The sequence below is a fragment of the Canis lupus genome, chromosome 14 (assembly GCF_003254725.2).
Source record: "Canis lupus dingo isolate Sandy chromosome 14, ASM325472v2, whole genome shotgun sequence".
Taxonomy (NCBI): domain Eukaryota; kingdom Metazoa; phylum Chordata; class Mammalia; order Carnivora; family Canidae; genus Canis; species Canis lupus.
Window position 1 is genome coordinate 47,367,119 of NC_064256.1, and position 23,500 is coordinate 47,390,618.

At 33.9% G+C, this 23,500-nt stretch overlaps 1 protein-coding gene across 3 annotated transcripts in view; it reads left to right on the forward strand.

Moving 5' to 3' along the window:
• SEPTIN7 (septin 7) overlaps positions 1-20,678 on the forward strand; it is a 90,772-nt gene extending 70,094 nt beyond the window's left edge. For all 3 annotated transcript variants that reach the window (XM_025464621.3, XM_049093803.1, XM_049093804.1), the window contains 4 exons: positions 4,388-4,513; positions 14,025-14,160; positions 17,995-18,134; positions 19,598-20,678. In XM_025464621.3, coding sequence (XP_025320406.1) covers positions 4,388-4,513; positions 14,025-14,160; positions 17,995-18,134; positions 19,598-19,637 — 442 coding nt within the window. In that variant the 3' untranslated portion in view covers positions 19,638-20,678. The remainder of the gene's footprint in view (positions 1-4,387; positions 4,514-14,024; positions 14,161-17,994; positions 18,135-19,597) is intronic.
• Positions 20,679-23,500: the final 2,822 nt, after the last annotated feature.

Sequence of the window (23,500 nt, forward strand, 5' to 3'; positions counted from 1 at the left end):
ATGTTAAAAGGTGCACAGCTTTACCAAGCTGGTGACTAGGGTGTTTTTGGTACTGGAACATGATCTTCCTCCTATGCAAGAAAACGTTACTCCTAAATTGTTCCTTGTGCAGCTGATGAAAGAGAAGGTAAGCCTATGAGAGTGTAGGACATTGTGCTAATCCTAATTAGAGGACCAGTACTTGAATTGGAATAGAAACATCAAAGAGGAAACCAGAGACAATAGTGGGCAAGAAACAAAGGGCAAGGAAATGAACCTCAGTGTTTTCATGTTTAGATAAACTCCTTTCTCTATCCACCTCACACCCCTTCCCCACTTTGCTCCATCCCCATCTTGCTTGCTTCTCCAGGCCCTTACCACATATTCTCTTCAACTTCCAGTTTCCCAATACACAGGAATATCTTTATCTATGTGGAAGTATTAACATACATATTGATGATAATTGGAAGTTATTGAATAATAAGGTTATAAGTTATTGAACAATCAATAACTTGAACAATAAGGTTATTCTTATGAGTAAGGGGGAAATATAAGTGAGTCAAGCTGCTACCTCAAGAAGAACACTAAATATCAGAGTAAAATTTGAAATCAAAGAGATTGCTATTTAATAAAGGAGCTTTTAACCAGGGAATTTTGGTAGAAAGTAAGTGATAGGGTTGATTTCAGCAGTTAGGGTTGCCAGGCCTCACAGAGAAGAACAAATACATATGAGAGGGAGGTCATCTGTCTCCTTTAGAATATATAACATTTCGTTTTCTATTATGAACTGTTCTCTTTCTCTTCCATTTTTAAGATGTGACTTCAAAAGAGCTAATAATAAATATAATTGTGTATGACAGTGTATATGTAGGGAATGTTTCATAAATATTGTCAGTGCATTCTCTGATTTTATTCTTTTCCTTAATTTTAAATATCCTACGTAGTTTGCCCAATTCTTGACACAGTAATATTCTATAACTTTGTCGTGTGTATTTTTAAAATATGCTGTCAGTAATTGCCTGCATAGCTAAAATACTGAACGGTAAACTAGACTTTGAACATTTGGAGGTGCATAGCCTGGCCGCTGGTGAGTGGGACTCAGTAGTATAAAAGGATTACAAAGCAAATGGACCATTCCTGCAGGAAGATTGAACATAAGAAATCTATAAGAGAGTCATATATATATGAAAATATAAAAATTCTGAAGTTATATAATATAAAGCAGATGTGCCATAAAATGAATACCTAGATGTATTAAAGGAATTCATAGTAAGTGGTATATTTCATGGAGTTGGCCAGATAAGAAAGGATTTGTAGAAGTACATATTTTAATGTAGATTAGGATAAATATAGTTATTCACTGATGTTTGTGAGATTAGGAGTGGTCCTGTTTAATATTTTCATCAGTGAGTATGATAAAGACCTTGGTTTCAGCTCCTTGAGGTAGATGGTTATGTGATTTTACTTAAGGAAAAATTTAGTTGTTCAGTTTGCTGCAACGCATTTGTTTTTTGTTTTTCTTTCCTAAAGCATGAATGTTCACTTATGCTAGATGGTTTTACTTTGCTTCTTAACTCAGTTTTTCATTTACAATTTTTACATTTAAGTGTGTAAAACATCTTTAAAGAGTATTATAGCTTAAAAATGAAAAGCTTGGGGCGCCTGGCTGGCTCAGTTGGTTGGCTTCAGGTCATGATCCCTAGATCAAGCCCCATGTTGGGCCTCTGCTTAGTGGGGCACCTGCTTCTCCCTCTCCCCCCCCCCCCCATAAGCCATCCCCCCTCAGATAAATAAGTAAAATCTTAAAAAAAAAAAAAAAAAAAAGAAAAAGAAAAGGTTAAGAATATTTTATTACTTTTCCTTGTGAGTTTGGAGTAGAAGTAAGGAAGATATATATTTAATCTAGCTCATATCTTTAAATGCACTTAGTAGATATTTAATAAATACTTACAGGAAGAAAATAGCAACACCAGTATTATAGACATCTATACATTCCAAGTAATTGAAATCTTGCAGACTAATGTTAGGAATATTGGTTACTTCTATGAAAGACCCAAGTTCAAAGAAGTGTCATTTTGTTCATTAAAAGAACTGGCTGTTGGAGACAAACCAAGGGAGACAATGGAAATGAAGAAAACTTGATATATAGCATTTTAAAGGTGTGATGATGGACAGTGCAGAAATCAAATAGAGAAAGAAAACAAAAGAATAGAAGAGAGGGCTCTAATATCAGCAGGGAGAAATGGAAAAGATGAATAATTTCCTGAGACTGGAGAAAACTCTACCACTAATTATTGATTTTAAGAGTGGAGGACTGAGTTGAATCTTAAAAAAAAAAAAAAAAAAAGTGAATATGTTTAAATAAGTGGAAATAGAGACTTTTATATCCTGGGGTGGGGTGGGGATCAGAAGTAGGTAATTGTAAAGGTTATTTTAGTGAAAGGGAAACATATTCCTTGTCAAAAATGTTAGATGGCATTAACAAAAATTGCTTAAACAATGAGAAAGTCTGTCTTATTTTTTATTTCATGCATCTTGTATTTCAACTATTAAGTACTATACCTCAGGTTCTGTAGTGATTTTTCAGCAGTTCAGTGATGAAATAATCTATATGTAAAATTATAAAACATTTTATATTGGCACAGTTATTTCTTTTTATTCTGTACTTAGAGAAACTGGTAATCTGGCAACAGTAATTTATTCCAGAAAATCAAGTGTATACCTTATCTCAGCTTTAATACTTCTGATTTTTTTAAAGGGGCCTATTATGTGCTATCTGTATCAAGAGTACAAGAAGTGATGGCAAAAATGTTTCTTATAAAGGAGAGCTTATAGTAAAATTGAAGAGGTTATATGTTACCCATAATATAACACATACTGATACCAATAAATGAATGACAACCCAGGAGAAAATTGTCATGGGATAGGGTGACTTGATTTCAAGGCTGGAAAGAAAGCTTTCAAAACAGACTCTTAAGTTTGAAGAGTCAGTGACAAATTAGCATGAGCTATTCGATCTTAACCAGGGGATATGCTAGGAATAAGGACCTGCCTGACTTGACTGAAGTAGAAAGTAGTGGCTATGAAGAGGATTGGTTCATCAAGGATGACTGTAAAGGAACATGAGACTTGTAGAAAACCCAGATTTAGAAGTACTCCTTAGGATGAGTAAACAGACTGTCAGAGAACTATATAGAAATGTTGTTAGTAGAAGATAAATCCGAGTAATTGAAAATCACAGTCTGTTCACAAAGGGAAAGTAATAGTAAACATTTTCTGGATATCAGGAAGAGTAAAAACACAATACACCTTGGGTTGCCTGGGTGGCTCCGTTAAGTGTCCAGCTCGATCTCAGGTCAGGTCTTGATCTCAGGGTTGTGGGTTCAAGCTCTGAGTTGGGCTCCACACTGAGAAACAAAAAACAGTACAGTTTTATGTTTGTTTCCCTGTAAGAGAGGTGGAGGATGGCAGAGGCAGGTATGGATGATATGAGAAAAGGAAGAATCAGATGATATGAAGTACTTCCACACCAGGTGTGTCCTTTCCCTGATTTGGTAAAAGACGTCATAGAACAGCTCATAATGTCTTTTGCTTCTGGAATCATTAAGTAATGATGAAATTGTCTCATGTATAGTTTATTTCATATATGTATTGACATATATATATATGTATATAAATGCTATGAACAAAATTCATTTAACCAAAAATACCACATTCACTGAACAGTTTGATAAAACAGAGATTGACTCTAAATTATTTTCCTGTTTGAATCCAACTTGATATGTGATCTAAAGTATTCGTATGTATTACCTTAGTAAAAACTCAAATACTAATATTACTAAAACAAAATCAGTTTCTTTTAGCTTTTTTTTTTTTTTTTTAAGATTTTATTTACTTGGGAGAGAGAGAGCATGAGCCTGTTGAAGGGCAAAGGGAGAAGCAGATTCCTCACTGAGTGGGGAGCCCAGTGTGGGGCTCGACCCCACCAGGATCACAATTGGAACAGAAGGCAGATGATTAACTGAATGAGCTACCCAGGTGCCCCAGGTTTTTTTAGTTTTATGAGTTTCATCAAGAGCTAATCTCCTTTCTGTAGTAAAATAAAATATATACTAGAGGTAAATATTCTTCTGAGGAAATGTCATCCTTTAGTAACTGCTTTGAGGAAATTTAGAGCTCTTAAACTCTCATTTGGAACCTAAATATCCGTTGGTTTCAAGTTTAACATGTAACAACATGTTTCTCATTGTTCTGCCTTGAGTGTAAATGAAGACAGAGGAATTCTCTTCCTTAAGAATAGTCTTTTGCCTGTTTTAAGTCTAGAAATTTTGTTTTGGTAAAATTTTGAATTTCCATCAAACTTTTCTTCATGGAAACAAACTATTGTTATGTTATTTATTTATGACAGAACACACATGCAGGACTTGAAAGATGTCACTAATAATGTACACTATGAGAACTACCGAAGCAGAAAACTGGCAGCTGTGACTTATAATGGAGTTGATAATAACAAGAACAAAGGGCAGCTTACCAAGTAAGTATACATTGTTTTCTCCAGAAAAGGTATCATTTATGTAGTAAATAGTCATACTGTTTCATCTTCATCAAATTCTTCTTGGCTACTCAATAGAAAATTGAGATAATATTCTTTATGTACAATAGCAGAAATTTATTATTGTTAAGCTTTGTTTTGGCAGTTTTATATTTTACTGTTTGTCACAGGAAGTGTTTTATTACCTTGTTCCTTAAGTGAAAGAGCCATGCATTCATTCTCTTCTGGTCATTTGCCATCATATTTATAGTCCATATACCACACATTTAATAGATCCCCAGTTAGACATGACTCCTACAAATACATTTTTTAAGAGTTTTATTTTATTTCTAATTAGTTAACATACAGTGTTATATTTTTGTCAGGTGTACGATATAGTGGTTCAGCAATAACATACATCACCCGGTGCTTATCATGACAAGTGCGCTCTTTAATCCCCATCACTTATTTCACCCGTCCCCCCACTCACTTCCCCTCTGGTAACCCATCAATTTATTCTCTATAATTAAGAGTTTCTTAGTTTGTCTCTCTCTCAATCTCTTTCTCTTTTTCCCTTTGCTCACTTGTTTCTTGAATTCCACATATAACTGACATCATATAGTACTTGTTTTTCTCTAACTTATTTCACTTAGCGTTATACTCTCTAGCTCCATGTGTATTGTTGCAAATGGCAAAATTTCATTCTTTTTATGGGTGAATAGTATTCCATTGTACACACACATGCGCATGCATATCTTGTTTATCCATTCATCTATGGATGGACACTTCGGCTGCTTCCATATCTTGGCTATTGTAAATAATTCTGGTATAAACTAATAGGGGTACATGTAACTGCAATTATGTATTTTAAAGAGGTCTTCTCTTTAAAAAACAGTTACTACCAAGATCTCTTAACCCATTTTACTTTTAAGAAAACATCATACAGTGTCTTTAAGGAGACTAAATACAAAGCTTCTACCTTTTATTATGTCTGTTTTAAATAAACCATTTTGGTAGCAGAGTTTTCCCTAACATTGTATAAAAACAAGGTACAGGACCAAGCAAAACGAATATTTAGGGAAATGTAGTCTTGGTTACCTTCTTTTTTAAAAAAAAAAAAATTAATTAATTTAGTTACCACCTTCATTCCTATTTTGTATTTCCAGGGAGTAAATTAGATTGAGTTTGAATTTTTTTTCTCTCGGTTTTTTAGAGTAGTGTGAATGACAAGTGTGTAGCTTCACACTACTAAGCTACTTCGTATCTCAACCTGTGGTTGTTTATGATGGAGTAGGAAGATGTGTGAAGAGGCCTGTGAGTTAGCTGGTATAATTCTTGGTAACAGTTTATGTGCCCCATTTTCCCTTATTTGGGACTGTTGAAGATCATAAGTATTATGAAAACCATGTTAACAACGTGAGTATATTTGTAGCCAGATGTTATCTACTATTAGAGAATAATCCTGAAGGATCATCTGTACAAATAATGAAAAAGGCAAGTTTGCAAAGTAGCAGTACAGTACTGTATTTTACAGTGGTCAACATTCCTTATAATGGAAGAGTGTTCCTTTTTTCCTTTTTAGTTATGTCTCCACAGTGGCCCTAAATTCCAGAAGAAAGCAAAGAGGATTAACAGTCACTGGCAGTCACAAGCAGTTCTCTCTTAAAACTGATCTTAGGTCTAACTCTGTGTTTATCTTCTATATTTTTCTAATGATGTTGGGGTCATAACCCTTTGAACTAGATTTCTTATGTTACTTTGAATTTCTTCTTATGCTACTAACATGCTTATTACATTTGAGGAACTTTGCTGATCAGTTCCTAAGTTTTCTGGTTTCAAGGATCTCGACAGTGATTGTTAAAAAGGTAAATTTCTAGGTTTAATCATTGACAAGATATTCTTAGTTGATGTGGGATATAGACCTCAGAGTTTGTAATTTTTTTTTTCAGAGTTTGTAATTTTAATAAGTGCCCTGTGTGGTTCTGGTACAAGTCATTAGTCAAGTGTATGCTTTGCAAAACCCTGACTTCTAGGAATTGATTACTGCTTTTTAAAAAATTGATTTGGTTAGTACTTAACAATGTTTATATGTAAAGTACAAGATTCTATTTGAGGTAAGCTTTAGTGAGGAAAAAGCTTTATTTTTAGCAAACATTTTTTATCAGAGAACTTTATTTAGCACAAAAACATAAGGATCCATCATAGTAAATACTGTTCATAAAGTCCTAATCCATTTTAAATGCCTTTCACTAGCTTATGGACTTTTTTAACTGTTTAAAAGAAAAACATGAGTAATTAAAGCCATAATTTTATATGTGAAAAGGAAATGTACTGCCTGTACCTATTATTCATTAAATGTATACAGTTAACGTTTGAATTTTTCCTTCTACACATTTGTTCATGTCCTAGAAATAAAGATTTGTTCCCATATTTCAAATATAAGGCTTTTAAAATAGTGCTATTGCAATATTTCTGTTGTTGGATTCTGGTAAGGCAATCCAGAGAAAAATAGTAAATCTTACAATGTTAAAAATTCTTTTGTATAAATAGAATTTTAGTGTGGATTACTTGAGTTGAACTCTAAACCCAGGTAAAAACATAAAAAGTAGAATACTACTGAAAATATGTTTCATAATGAGATGACTCATGTCCAGACTTTGTCTATGAAAATGATAAAAACGTTTGTACTGCTAAAAAGCAAATTTTCCCCTGGAGGTAGTATATTATTTTATGTTAAGAGTAAGTAGAAAAATAGCTTTAAAGATTGAACCAAACGGAGAATGGCATGATTCGAATATTGATGGGATTTATTACATTAGACTTTTACTACTTTATTGAATAATATGCTGAATCAAAAAAGTCACTTGGAAGTTTAATCCATTGGTTATATCTTATATTATCTTGAAAATGTTAGCAATTTCAGAAAGCATTCCAGCAGAATTTTTTGTTGTTTAAATCAGTATCAACAACTTCTGGTGTTCTAGCTGATGTTAAAGTGCTATAAGCTAAGGACTCATCCATGAGTAACTGAAAAGAATGGCGATTATGTGATGTAATAAGCAAATGTGAATTTAGGCTTCTTAGTGATATTCTGGTTGTATTGCTTTCAAGGGACCCTCCCTCCATGGCATTTGTATCCTTTGATAATATTGTCAGGGAGAGGTTGAGGCTTTGGAATGGAAGAGGCAAAGTCATTAAACAAAAATTGCCACTTCTCTAGCCACCTCCTTCTACTGTGTATCTGAACTCAGAGCATCCCAGCATAGATCCAAATACTGCAATTCTAACACTGAACATCACAGTTAGTTCTTAATAGAAGCATGTTTTAATACTGGGAGATACAGATACCCTGTGGCATTATGTTATAGCACTTTGATTAATCATTGAAAGAGATTACTCTCTTGTTACCTGCATGTTTCATAGTGTACCTCGCATAAGGGCTGGTTAAGAGGGAGTAGGTCTTCTGTATAGTAAGAGATGAGCTATCTGTAACTTGGAAATTTTCAGGCAGATCATTTTAGGCTAGACTTCGTATGGAAGTTGAAGATCTAGGAATTGATTCTCTTAATACTGCATAGGCTTAAGTAACTCTTGGAAGACTTCATATAGAGAGCCCAGTTTGAAGATCATGGAACTGGATAATCTCTTTGGTTCTTAAGAAAAGTGGTCATTTTATCACTTTATCACTTTGGATTGTCTCTAAATAGCATTTTAGTAGCATCAGTAGTGGGCAATATGAGGAAGAAATAAAATTGATAGTAAGGTCATTTATCTGCTGATTGCTACTGGACCTATGTTTTTTTCATTGCCTTCATACAATATTTATACATATATAAATCTGTTAAAATTTACAGTTATATTAACCTTTATATGGCAGTGTATACTCCACAAAGTGCTAATTACAATTTAGTTTTAGAATATAAGCTATTTCATTAAGCATTAGGTAGTAAAGTGGGTTAATTAATCTTATATTTAATTTTCTGAGGCAGTTTTTTTTTTTTTAAGATTTTATTTATTTATTCATGAGAGAAGAGAGAGAGAGGCAGAGATACATAGACAGGGAGAAGCAGATTCCTTGCAGGAAGCCTGACGTGGGATTCGATTCCGGGACCAGCATCACACCCGGAGCCAAAGGCAGATGCTTAACCACTGAGCCACCCAGCCATCCCTCTGAGGCAGTTTTGGATGGACTGTAGAATGTACTGACCAGTGGTTAAAAATATTTAGGTTGTATATCTGAAAACGTGCCTTTCTGTTAGATTAGTCACCCTAGAATGATTATATTTTGGAATGACCTAAAACCAGATTTAGACATCACATTGTACATCTTAAATTTATACAATATTACATGTCAGTTTTATCTCCGTAAAGCTGGGACAAAACCAAGATTTAGATTATGTGGCTAAAATCTGAAAAGTAGCGGAGCTTATCTCATGAAATAGTAATTTGCTTCAAGGCCAAAGTCAGGAAAAATTGGCATTATCCCTAGCAACTATTCAGGTATTGCCTGTATCTGGCAAAGAAAATATCAAGTCATCTATTTTAAGTACTTTTTAAATCCTCAGGGAGAGTGTATCTTGTTCACCCCTGACTGGAGAGTGGAAGGTTGTAGGCAATTGGAAGTAACAGAAAGGGAGGTCAAGTTCCAGATGAAAGAAAATTCATCAAGGAGTAGTAAAGGAAAAGGAAGAATTAGCCACATCCAGATGGCAGATCTCTTTAAGAAAGGTGATCCCCCAATAAGGGGAAGGTTAACTTCTTTCTTTCATTATTTTATGATTATTATTATTTTTGATAAATCTGCTTTTTCAAGTTCCTCCTTCCTTGGTCTTCTTTTGTATGTTTTACTTAAAATAACTGATGACTCTTGATAAGTGACTCTTTTATGAACCGTTGTCTATCATAGGCACCAGTTATGACTGTTGATATCTTGTTCCAAGTTGGGCATACCCTGTTACCCATTTCCCATAGTTATTTTTCTGTTTTCTGTAGCCATCTCCATCTGTAAGCTTGGGAAAACTTTATGGACAACCAAACTCCTAGAAATTATTAAAAATACAAGTTTCCAAAGGCTGAATCTTAGAACTCTTTTTGTACACGACAGTTTTCATTGGAAGAGAAATAAAGACAATTTTCTGAAGTTTTCTAAAGTTTTTTTAAAAAAAATTACATTTATTCAAGTTGTATCTTTTACTGTTTATTCAACTGTCCTTTCACTAAAATATAATGATAGTATTGTTTTATGTTTGAGTATAATGCTCCCACTTGGCAAAATGATGTGTTCGTAATTGTTTCCCAAAATTTTTGGAAATTTTTATTGCTCTTTGAAATCAATTTAAATGAAATTCCTTTGAAAATTTTAGTATGAAATTGCTACATGTCTGTGTACATAATGGCCTACTAACCATTGGAACAAAAGTATATGAATGTATTTATTTAATATATTTTTCAGGAAAGACCACAAATAATATAAATGAAATGTGGTGGTCTTCTGTTATACTCAAAATGTGGGTTGTGTAACACAACCACACTAGACCTTACTGGTCAGGCTTGTGTGGTCCTTGCTGTGATTTTGCTGTTTGTCACATGAAAGGGTGAGTCAACTGGTGACTTTCAGGAGGTATAACCCTTTAAAGAGATCCCTAGAAGGAGTTACATTAAATCTTTGTGTATGTAGCAAGACATGCAGGTTATGTTACACCATTTTTTTTCTTTTTAATCTTTTACCAGGCCTTTTCATTTCTTTGGCCAAGTTACTTTAAATTTCTCTGACAAGTTTAAGGGTATAAGCTTTAGCATATCTATGTATGTAAAGAAGAGTTTCCATTAAAAAGCAGCTAGGCTATAATATAATTTAAATCGCTTTTCCAGCCATCTAAAAAAGGTTTTATTTGGAAAAAAAATTCTTAATGTGATGAAAAAGTGATCCTCCTTCTTGTGTTTTCTACATTGTAAGCACAATTTTGTATTACAGTTTTCTAAATATCACGTTAATAAAGATGACTAGAAATGAGGTGCTAATTTAAAAATTAAAGAGATTTGAAAGATCATTTTTACTGATGAGGTGCTTCAAAAATCCATGTTAGATATATATATGAACTTTTTAAATAACACTAAATATCATTTCATTTGGTCAGAAGTCAAGTATTTTTACAAGGCTGGAAAACTTTAAAGTATCTCAATAGAAGTATTGCAAAAATTTTTTGAAAGTACACATATTTAAATAGGTCTAGAAATTCAAGCAGACTGTCAGAACATAATTGCACAGCATGTTTATTTTCATAATGATTTGGTATAGTAATTACTAAAAGAATTTTGGGAAAGAAATTAGCTTTAACAGATTTTGTCATGAACTTAAGTTTCAGGGTACTTACTTATGGTGAAACCTCTGAATTTGCCTTTGTTGCTTTTAGTGTGGTTTACTGTAAGTGTTCTAAGTTTCTATCTTTTGTTCTTTTAGACATTACACAGTTGAAAGCATGTAAGTGGTATTTGTTTTTCCAAAGACATAAGCAGCTTTAGGATGTAGAGATTTTTAATATTTAAATTTTGAATTTAAAAGCAAATTTCAAAGCATGGCATGTTTGTCTGGAATCTTCTATTTTCCTCCTCGAGTTATTTAAATAAAAGTCAGAGATGACAGGCAGCCCGGGTGGCTCAGTGATTTAGCGCCGCCTTCGACCCAGGGTGTGATCCTGGGGACCTGGGATCAAGTCCTGCGTTGGGCTCCCTGCATGGAGCCTGCTTCTCCCTCTGCCTGTCTCTCTCTCTCTGTCTCTCTCTCTGTCTCTCTCTCTCTGTCTCTCATGAATAAATAAATAAAATCTTTAAAAAAAAATCAGAGATGACGCTGTTTGCTTTTGGTTAGTTGGTAGCCTTTTCATGTACAGATTATATGATAAATTCTTTAAATTTACGTGAATTGCCCTCTTCCTTCTAAGGATAAAATTGAGCATTTTATAGTTGGGTTATTATAAGTAAGAATATATATGTCACTTTAAAATCACTCAGTTTCTAATTTATTTAATATATTTATAGTTTCAAGGTATGTTTTCAAACTGCAGCAATACTGTAGGCTAATCTCTCTTGCTTAAACATACATATTCAGTTAAGACTGTCAACTAAAAAATATTGTTTCTTTTCTAGAATCTAAAATGTTTTGGGTGGGAGAAGTGAGGTTTACAGACTCTGAAAATCTAACAAAAGCTTTGGAGCCTCGCACCAAAAATGTTTGCATGGACACACGCGTTTGGTTTGCCATTTCACTGGATTCATTGGCACCCTGCCCAAAGAGATCAGAGGCCCCTATGTTAAAAACACCTGCCATAGAGATGAGAACTATATTATCAGGAAGGGCCCTAACTTTTAATGAAATAATGATATTTACACTTAAAATTTTATTTCAATTGACTTCACTTTTTGAATGCAGGTTTTTGTTCTAAGTGAATATTTGGTTTAGTATCAGAACTTCTGATGGTTAAAATATACTGCAGGTTTGTAAGTTTACTTTTGGTGAAGAAATATCCTTTAGTTAACATTTTATTTGAATTTATACTTATTGCAAAAACATCTTGATCACAGCAGTACTTTATGTCTTCTTCCTCCCTTTTTCCTAAGAAAAATCAGTAGCCAATGTTCTATCCTATTGCTCTTTTTAATATATTCCATCTGACTCTTTTGTCCTCCTTGAGAGGGAAGAAGATTGCTGTAAAAGTACTCAGCCTCCTTCAGAAAGAAGACGACTGCTATAGTCAAAGTGTGTCATATCATGATTAAACTGACTAACCCTAACGTTATAGGTGAAATCCAAGGCCTGATCTTGAACTTGTTTTTGTAAGCCATGATTTAATTTCTTGAAGTGCTTTACTGAGATAAAATTCACCAATTTAAAAAGTGAAATTCAGTGGTTAAAAGCCTGGTTATGTGGAGGCAAGTAAACATGTTTTATCAAGTAAGAAGAGAGCCTGTCTCTCTTAAGTTGTCCTGTGTGTTAAATAGTTTTCAGAGAGTCTCAAAGTCACACAGTACACGTTTCTTTCCTCTCTGGGACTGTAGTGAGTTATTGATATTTTGCATTCACTTGTATCTATAAAAATACTAGCCTTAAGATAAAACTCATTTACAGTATTTTCCAACATGAAAATTTTCATCAGAATTGTGCAGAGATTTGAGCCTGTGGGCTTTAATGTCAGTAGAATGAAATACTTCCATTTAACTATGGTTGCGTCTGTTTCCTGGCATTTCAAAAATAATTACCAAGGTATTTTGCTTCTAATTCTCTCTCATATGTATCATCTTTGTATATGTTTTATCACCAAACATCTTTTTAAAATAAGACAAAAAATTAAGACAGTGAAATATTTTAATTAAATGGAATGAATTTTCATGATCAGTGAATTTACCATAAGTGCCCTAGAAATACTCTACATACCTAAGTGAAAAATGTTCTAGGGATCCCTGGGTGGTGCAGTGGTTTGGCGCTTGCCTTTGGCCCAGGGCGCGATCCTGGAGACCCAGGATCGAATCCCACGTCGGGCTCCCGGTGCATGGAGCCTGCTTCTCCCTCTGCCTGTGTCTCTGCCTCTCTCTTTCTCTCTGTGTGACTATCATAAATAAATAAAAATTAAAATTAAAAACAAACAAACAAACAAAAAAAGAGAAAAATGTTCTAGAAATTGACTGGCAGTCATTTCCAATATGGTAATTCAGTTACTAAAATAAGTTTGAATTAGTGTTAATTAACTTATAATTGTGATGTCAGTAGTTGTCATAGAAGAGATTATAACACTTAGAAATTTATAGAACTGAAAATATTCTACATATATTAACATCATTAGCTCAGTTCCTTTTTTGACATTAAAATTTTAAACTATAAAATTAAATAATTTTCTTCTCATTTTCCATTTTGTGACTATAATTTGGGGATGTTTCCTTTTTCATTTTCCTTCTAGTTTATGTGTCATCTTTAGATTTGATAGGCACGGGATCCCTGGGTGGCGCAGCGGTTTAGCTCCTGCCTTTGGCCCAGGGCGCAATCCTGGAGACCCGGGATCAAGTCCCACGTCGGGCTCCCGGTGCATGGAGCCTGCTTCTCCCTCTGCCTGTGTCTCTGCCTCTCTCTCTCTGTGTGTGACTATCATAAATAAATTAAAATTTAAAAAAAATGATTTGATAGGCACTAGGATAAGAGAAACATCCTGCTGTTTTTTAATCTAGTTTCATAATAATTATTCATTAGAGATTCAAGTTTATTTTATTTATTTATTTATTTTGAGATTCAAGTTTAAATACAAAACTTCATGGAAGGAAATTCTAGATTATAAATATTTTGTAAATGTGAAGCTTCTAAAGAATTTTTAATGCATTACATAAAACTTCAACTCTGTGCTCTGTCATTTAAGATGGTGTAAGAATTTAGTAATGACATATAGATCTTTGTTTTTATAACTTTTTCAGAGTTTTGTAGTATATGTTCATTTTTAGATTGATGATTATTTATTAATGTTCACAACAGGAGTCCTCTTGCACAAATGGAAGAAGAAAGAAGGGAGCATGTAGCTAAGATGAAGAAGATGGAGATGGAGATGGAACAGGTGTTTGAGATGAAGGTCAAAGAAAAAGTTCAGAAACTGAAGGATTCAGAAGCTGAGGTAATTAGCCTACCATTTTCACATCTTACAGACACGTTATTTCATTTTAAAATAATATGTTTAATAGTATAGATAAAAAACCTTTTTACACATATTTTTTTTCAAGTTTAATATAATACCCTAATGTAGTAAAATGGAGAAATAAAAGGAAGTGCTTTGTTTTATAATCATATATACTTCAATATGTAAATGTTTAGACATATATCTACTTGGAAGGAAGACCAAATACTTATAATGAATTATCAGTTTTAATGTGCAAACTGTGAGAAATGAAATTCTAAGCTACTCCATATATTCAGTGTGAGAAAAGTAAAGATCAGAGTTTTGAGTGAATAGAAGAATAACAACTAGTACTAGTATAATAATAATAACCCAGAGTTACTTGCGTATGAATGAGAGAATGAAAGAAAGAACTTTAACTGAACTAATGGCTTGTCAGGATAATTATACACAGCCAAAGGGGAGAAAATGAAGAAATGTGATATTCTTCTAAATGAGTTGGGCTTATTTGTAATAAAGTGTCAGAGTAATTGCCAGTGTTAGAAAATGGGTAGAATAGTGACAAAACATCCCAGCAAGCTTATCTACTACCTTGGAATCCCTGTAGATGTTGAGGTATATATTTAGTTTCTATTAATCAAAAAGACCTTGAAGGGGATCCCTGGGTGGCTTAGCAGTTTGGCACCTGCCTTTGGCCCAGGGTGCGATCCTGGAGTCCCAGGATCGAGTCCCGCGTCGGGCTCCCAGCGTGGAGCCTGCTTCTCCCTCCTCCTGTGTCTCTGCTTGCCTCTCTCTCTCTCTCTCTCTCTCTCTCTCTCTCTGTCTATAATGAATAGATAAATTAAAAAAAAAAAAAAAAGGAAAAAAAAGACCTTGAAGACATTTCCTTACACTTCCTTCAAGAAGTGAAAGGTAGAGGAAAACCCTAACATGAGAATCTATCAAGTAATAGTTGGTTTGATAGATACTAATATGAAATATTTTTAAAATGACAACCTTAAAATTCAGTGAGACCCTTCTGTATATGAGGCTCCACTAATACGTGTATCTAAATATATTAAAAAGGGATTCAGATTTATTTTCTTTACACCCTATGGTTAATCTCATTGCTTTTATAATTACTGCATAAAAGACTGAAACCCTCTTTGACTAAATCCGCTAAATGGCATGCATGAAGAGAGTAAAATATTGAGTAATTTTGAAGAAATGTTTATATTCCACATTAGATTACTCTTAAATTATTAGACATTACATGTGATCTCTTACTAAAAAAGAAATAAAACAACCACTTTGTTATTACATTTGTCATAAGCTTAATTCAGCAGAGATATGGAATAGTTCCTTCTAGTTTGAGACTGCAAAGCACTGCCAGGAATAGCATCTTTAGCATCTGTTATAAGATGACATTTTGGAGATTAAGCTTAGTCTTTTTATTTACCAACCTTTTATTATTAACTCTATTTGAGTTTCTGTTCTTTCAAGAACTAGTAAATAATCCGAAAAATCCGTAACAGAAGGGGAATAAAAAACAGAAACGAGCCCGTATTATTACCTCCACACTTAGATTTTGTTGAAAATCTAAAAGTAGTTGAATTTGCATTTGCTTTAGATGTATTTTATAACCTGTTCTTAAGAGTAAATATTATAAACAAATAATTATGAAACAGTAGCTGAAAAACCTTTCCAGGGTTTTTATGATTTCTCTGAATGTGGTGAAAACAGAGTTTTGAGGAACTTTATTCTTTGAAGGATGAAATCTTAGCATTGAAAGAACCTTTAAAGAGATCTGGCCAAGTTTCTCCTAATACTGTCGCCATATAAGTATATAAATATATAGGGGAAAAAACCTATTTAACCTTGCTTAATACAGTTTTTTCTCAAGTTCATTAGTTCTAGAAATGGTTGTTAAGGTAGGGCACAGCTGCTAAATAACCAGCAGCACAGTATTGTACTAATAAGCATCTTTAATGTATTGTGTCATTAAATCTACACTATAACCTCATGAGGTAGATATTACTGTCCATCTCCCTTTTTTTTTACATGGGAGGAAGGATAAATTAATTTGGTCAGTGCTGCATATAGTTGTAAGTTGCATCCACTTAACTCTTTTAAAGTTCACTGTTAATCACTGGACAAGTGCAAAATCATGTATCCACAGTTTCAAATCCTAAATCCTAACAAGCTCGAAAACAGCAAAACCGGACATTGAGCTAATAGTTTTATTCCACTTAATATGACTATTTATAAAATTTGCCGTAAAAAGTAGTGATGTGTTTGATGCTAAGGTCAATGCTACTCTAGACAGCCCAGGAGGTGTTTTGTAAATGTAGTATATACACCTTTCTAAGTAATGCTGCCTTTCTAAAATCTGAAAAAGTCTGAATTTTGGGAGACGTCTAACCCCAAGGGTTCCTTGAGAAAGCTTGTGACTTGTACCTTTACCTACATGCAGTTAGCACAAAAGATACTTATAAATATACAGATGAAGAATGATGAACACCTGTGAACTTACTACTCAGCTTAAAAAATAAGACCTCATTAGTTTATGTAAGCCCCTGTGTGCCTCTTTCCTATGGTACTTCTCTTTTTCTTTCTCCGAGGTAGCTATTATGAATTGTATGTTTATGATTCCCTTGCATTTTTTTTAAATAACGAGGCACATTTTTCTGTGTTCCTATTTTCTGATTTTTTTTGTAACTTAATTGCTATAGTCAGGAAGATGATATCTCAGATTTGACTCATATTTGCTTAAATTTATCTTAGATGGTTTAGTTTTGTAGGAATTGCATGTAATATTTGCAGTAGGAATAAATATGAAGTCACTCTTTGGTTTACAAAATAATTGAGAAAACAAATTATGTGCAAAATTTTATTATAATCCAAATTTAAGATGTTAACTCACTGAATCAGTATTATGATCATTACACTATTCCTGGGAATCTGAAGGTTTTGAATAGTTTTTAGATATTAAGTGTATTTAGATTCAATCTGATTTTTTTTTTACTCGTGTGATTATTTTCTTTAGAAACAGATTGACTAGTGCCTAAATGAAACTATTTAATGAACCATTAGATAAGCTCTTTGTTTCTGCAGTTACTTTGCATGAGTGTTTCTACTTCTCAACCAGCATTCTTTACAGCATTAATTCTCAATGTAGGAAAAACACCTGCATTGGAATCACTGGGGCTTGTTGAAAATGCAGATTTCTAGTCTTAACAGTCAAAGGTTCTAATTCAGTATGTCTGGATGAGGTCCAGGGTTCTGTATATTTTGAACAAACACTCCTGGTGATTTATATGAAGACTTAGCATTTGAGAAACCACTGCTTCATACAAATCAGGGAAGCTTACTGTGGTCTTGGAGCTCTTTAAGTCTTCATCTACCTGCTTTCTTTTCTACTTGTCTTAGCTTTCTAAACTTGAAATTAGGAGACTGGTTCAAATCCTGGTTCTTCAATTTTCTGGCTGATGATCTTGAGCAAGTGATGTAATAAACTGTGTATCTATACAGTGAGGACAGTGATGCCTTCCTTGCCTTGTTTCTGCATGCTTATGAGTAATGAAAAATGAAATGATAAATAAGATAGGATGTGTCCATTGTAAAGTGCAATACAACTATAAACTTATTGCATGTTTTCCTCCCATTTCCCAAGATTATTCTCTTGGTCACTGGCCTTTTGGGTGGCAAGTCCTAGAGGAGAAATCCTAGACAGTGCATTCTAGGTGGTACAAGAACTCAGTGCTTATACTTTTAACATTAGGATGTGTGGGTGAAACAAACTTCTGCTCCTGGTTTCTCAAACGGTTTTATTTTATATATTGTGCTGTGATTTAGCTCCAAAGGCGCCATGAGCAAATGAAAAAGAATTTGGAAGCACAGCACAAAGAATTAGAGGAAAAACGTCGTCAGTTTGAAGATGAGAAAGCAAACTGGGAAGCCCAACAACGTATTTTAGAACAACAGAACTCTTCCAGGTAATTAATATCAGATTCCTATGAAATGTATGTATTAAATGTTTTAAGGAATTATTGTCTTATTTATTTTAAAAACATTAACATTTTAGAAAACTTTACTCATTATCACACAAGCACAATTAATTTCATGGATGAATATTTTTATATAGATGGATGCAGTCTATCTACTTTAACAGTATTTCTTTTCATTACTAACATTTTCCATGAGTTAACAGTCTTCACAATTATAATTTCATAGCTTCATGGCATTCTCCCCAGTTGACTCACTATAATCAATTGCTTATCTCCTTCCCTCAGTTGTTGGACTTAACAATTGTGTTTGATCATTGGCAAGCATAGAAAACACTGCTACAAAGATCTTTTATACATTTTAGGGGTATTATTAGATGTTGAATTCATTCTTTAGGATAAAACCCTTAAGATAAAATTTTGGATATCTGATTCCAAATACAACTGATCAGTTACTTGTTAATTTACACAAAGTCAATAATATTTGTACCTTGCCTTTGTTCTTTTCCTTGTTAGTCCCATGGAAAACCGAAAAGTTGTATCTTTGTAAGAATGCTACAGTTTACCCTCACTGTTAAATATTTCCAGGGTTAGATATTTGTTTGTTTGTTTTTTAATATATTTTTAAAAGATTTTATCTATGTATTCATGACAGACACAGAGAGGGGGCACAGACACAGGCAGAGGGAGAAGCAGGCTCCCTGTAGGGAGCCTGACATGGAACTCGATCCTGGATTTCCAGGATCACGCCCTGGGCCGAAGGCGGCACCAAACCGCTGAGCCACCTGGGGCTGCCCAGATATTTGTTCTATAAGACTCGTCCTATTAAACTTTTCCCCAGCAAAGAGGAAAATGCATTGATTAAAGCAAACATAATTCAGAATGCAAATGGTAGTAAAAGAAAAGGATACTGATGTCAGTTGATCTTTTTTTAATTTGTACTGTTTCATTTGGGAAGAATTGTTCTCATATGTTAAAAATGGGTTTTTGTCATTTTTACGGTTTATCCTGAAATTTGGTCAAGTATTTGATTGTCTTAATACAGATTTGCATTGTCCTCATTATTCATCTAAATCATACAATTTTTTTATTTCTTTAAATTTTATGTATGTATGTATTTATTTATTTTTGAGAAAGAGAGTCGGGTGGAGGGGGAGGGGGGCAGAAGGAGAAAGAGAATCTTAACCATGCTCCACACCCTGCCCGGAGCCAGATGCGGGGACTTGATCTCAAGACCCTGAGATCATGCATGACCTGAGCCGAAATCAAGAGTCTGACGCTTTAACCAGCTGAGCCACTCAGGTGCCCCTTTTAATATTTTAAATAAAAATAGTAGTGTTTGAAGAGCTAAAACATAGTTGTAGTTGGATTAGCCATTGCTATCATATGTTGTCTGTAATGTTTATATTTATAACATGGCTACTCATTTTGATTATTTTCCTTTAACTATTTAGAACCTTGGAAAAGAACAAGAAGAAAGGGAAGATCTTTTAAATCCTCTATTGACCACCAGTTACGTATTAGTTGCCAATATGCCAGCTTGGACATCAGTGTTTGTTGGATCCGTTTGACCAATTTGCACCAGTTTTATCCTTAATGATGGATTTAACAGCATGACAAAAATTATTATTATTTTTTTGTTCTTGATGGAGATTAAGATGCCTTGAATTGTCTAGGGTGTTATGTACTTAGAAACTAACAGCTCTAAGTACCTTTCCTACATTTTCTTTCTTTCTTTCTTTTTTTTTTTTTTTTATTAAACAGATGTCTTCAATTTAATGCAAGAAAACATTTTACTGTTGTACAATCATGTTCTGGTGGTTGGATTGTTTACAGGATATTCCAAAAATAAAAGGACTCTGGAAGGTTTTCATTGAGGATAAATTGCCATAATATGATGCAAACTATGCTTCTCTATGATAATTATAATACAAAGGTTCCATTCAGTGCAGCGTATACAATAATGTAATTTAGTCTAACACAGTTGACCCTATTTTTTGACACTTCCATTGTTTAAAAATACACATGGAAAAAAAATCCTATATGCTTACAATGCACCTAGAGCTTTTTTATAACAACCTTTTTTTGTTTATTTGTTTGTTTTGGATTCTTTAAATATATGTTATTCTCATTTAGTGCCCTCTTTAGCCAGAATCTCATTACTGCTTCATTTTTGTAATAACATTTTATTTAGGTATTTTCCATATATTGGCCCTGCTAAAATAGAATATAGCATCTTTCATATGGTAGGAACCAAAAAGGAAACTTTCCTTTAATTCCCTTTTTACACTTTATGGTAAGTAGCAGGGGGAAAAATGCATTTATAGATCATTTCTAGGCAAAATTGTGAAGCTAACGACCAACCTATTTCTACCTATGTGCCGTCTCTTTATTTTACTAGAAATGGGAATCATGGCCTCTTGAAAAGAAAAAAAAGTCACCATTCTGCATTTAGCTGTATTCATATATTGCATTTCTGTATTTTTTTTGTTTGTATTGTAAAAAATTCACATAATAAACAATGTTGTGATGTAATAGAGTGTGGGCTCTTAAATATTCTACGGCTAATATACAAGGCTAGAATATGGGAAGAAACTTTTTATCATGAATTTGCATCCTCCACAATTGTAACTCATCTTTTGCATGTTTATTTCATTTGAAATGGTTATGTATTGGTTTCTAATTTATGAGATATACAGTATCTCTACGCGTACTATCTCGTTAATTTGTTATTCCTCTGAGAAAAATCCCAACTCATTCATATTAGGTAAACTCTCAAGTCCCTGGAAACTGAATCATCTTACAGAAGTATAATTTCACTAGGTCAAATGATGTACATTTTAACATAATGCTTTATGGCATTTTAAGTGTAATTAATGCAACCCAATTCATTACCTTAGCTTCACCATGTTTGTTACTTTTTAAAATTAATGATCCCAAGCAGAAGGAAGTAACTGCTAATTCTTATTTTTGTTGGCTTCATAGGCTGAAGGATTTAAATAAGTTCGTATGCTTGAAAGATCCTTATTGCTTTTCAAAGATATACAGATCTAAAATGTAAAACCTAGATTATTCATGTTCCAGTATCTTGACTTTATATGTAAGTTCACTCCAGGTTGCTATATTTAAAGTAGATCTCATAAGGCATTAAAAACATGATTTGGTAATACCATAGTAAACATTTACTCTTATTTGATGGCCATCACTAAAAATTGTCTTGGAAAAGTTTTGTTAATCCTAAAATGCCTTCTAATAGTATGGAGAACATAACATGATAGGAATGGCTTTTTAAAAATAAATTGCCTGTTAGTCCAAGACTAGAAGCAGGTGTTCCAGAATAACTAGGTAAAATATGCAGGGTGTTTTTGTTGTTGTTGTTGTTGTTGTTGTTGTTGTTTTGCTTTGGTTCTTATGTTAAGAGAGAGGTTGGGTTAACACACCTGTAACCAGCAAGTTTTGGTTTTAGGGAGTTAACCAATTGAATATGGAGAATGCAAAATGGAAAACTTTATAGAGATTACCTAATTAGTGAAGTATTACTCCTAGAAATAGATCCTCATAGTTAACCATTTAAAAATCCTGTATATTGTGGTAAGTTTGTAAATCACCTTTATTCTACTACCCTAATAAAAACTTGCACAGATCCTCATCCATGTCATACCTAAGGTTTTACTTGAATCTGACGGGGACCTATGCAAACTTCCTGGGTCTCATGACTGTTGACTCCAGGCTTTTTTCTTCTCTTTTCTCTTTTCTCTTCTCTTTTCTTCTTCTCCTTCTTCTTCTCCTCCTTCTCCTTCTCCTTCTTTCTTCTTTCTTCTTTCTTCTTTCTTTCTTCTTTTCTTTCTTCTTTCTTCTTTCTTTTCTTCTTCTTCTTTCTTCCTCCTCCCTCCTCCCTCCTCCTCCTCCTCCTGGCTTTTCAAGCATATTGAGGGCTACTTTTGCTATATGGCCTATGGATTTCTGAGAACTGCTATATGATCATTCATAATACATGTAACATTCAGGAAAGCATAAGGAAAGGCCAGTTTGTAAATGGCAAAACAAGCAATGCCCAGTCTCCATTGTCCAGAAGCATAAAGTGATTGAAGTAACTTGGTAACCACTATCTAAGTGTGCAGGATTGTCAGGACGAATTCCAGTAACTGGTTTGGGCACGGCAGCAATAGGGCTTTACTGCCACCTAGTGGAATGAGATCTGCTGGTCTCCTTATCAAGTTCACAACTAATCAGGGAAGTTGATAGATGAATTGATGGAACATATGGCTTATTTCTATGTAGCTTAGGTCATACTCTTGAAAGCTTGAAGATACATAGAGGTTCCTGCATCTCAGACTCATTAGTTTGCTGTCACGCCACCATCTGCACATCATGAGCACCACCATCCCCTTTCCCCACCTCTCGTGCCTTTTATCCTCTTGGAGAAGCTGACCTAGGAATGTGGAGGTCAGTGCATAGTAGGTGAGAAAAAAGAGCAAAGAGTATAAGATGGCTTGATACTGTAGCAAGAGCAGAATGTTGACTTAGCAAGTCATCTAGATCACTATCCAAACTTTATTCTGTTTCCTTATTAAATATTTTTCAGCATGTATCCATATTAACAATTGTATAATAAATTGTATGCATGTACTACTACTATGTTACTGTGAATATTATGAAACAATTTTTAAGTGGAAGGAAAAAAGTGTAGCACTCTTCTCAAGCCCCAGTGAATTAAGTTATCTAGCTCATTCCACTTTGGAAGACATTGATCTAGGTAGTATATATAGATCATTAGTAATTTTTGTTGACTCCCCAAAGATGTCTTAGTGAAGACTGCTGTGGTATCCTATTTGATGCAAAAGGAACAATTATTGTCTGCCACTCCAGTAAATTGAAGTCCTTTCTAATAAAAAGCTTGCAAATGTAAAAAAGTCCCTGTGTTTCATTCAGGACATTTTCCCTACTCCTTTATAATAATAATTATCCATGTATTGAACACTTAACTATGTTCCAGATGGTAAGTTAACTAGTTGTGCATTATCTTCATTTAACCCTTAATAGACACCAGAATCATCCTTTTACAGACCTGGAAAGGGGTTTGAAGGTGTTCAGTGACTTACCTAAATAACTGGCAGAGCTAGAGTTTGAACCAGTCTTGGTGATGACACCAGGGTTTGTGTGCTTCAGTCTTATGCCATGTGACCACCTGGTGTGTCCTGGAAAACTCTGAACAAGCTAATCCCCTATGTTCAAATCCCATCTCTGTGTGAATTGGGCACATTACTTTTCCTTTCTGAGCATTTGCTTCCTGAGCTATAAATTAGGGCCCATGTCTTCCTTGTTGGTTCAGAGTGAAGATTACAGTCTGACTGCAT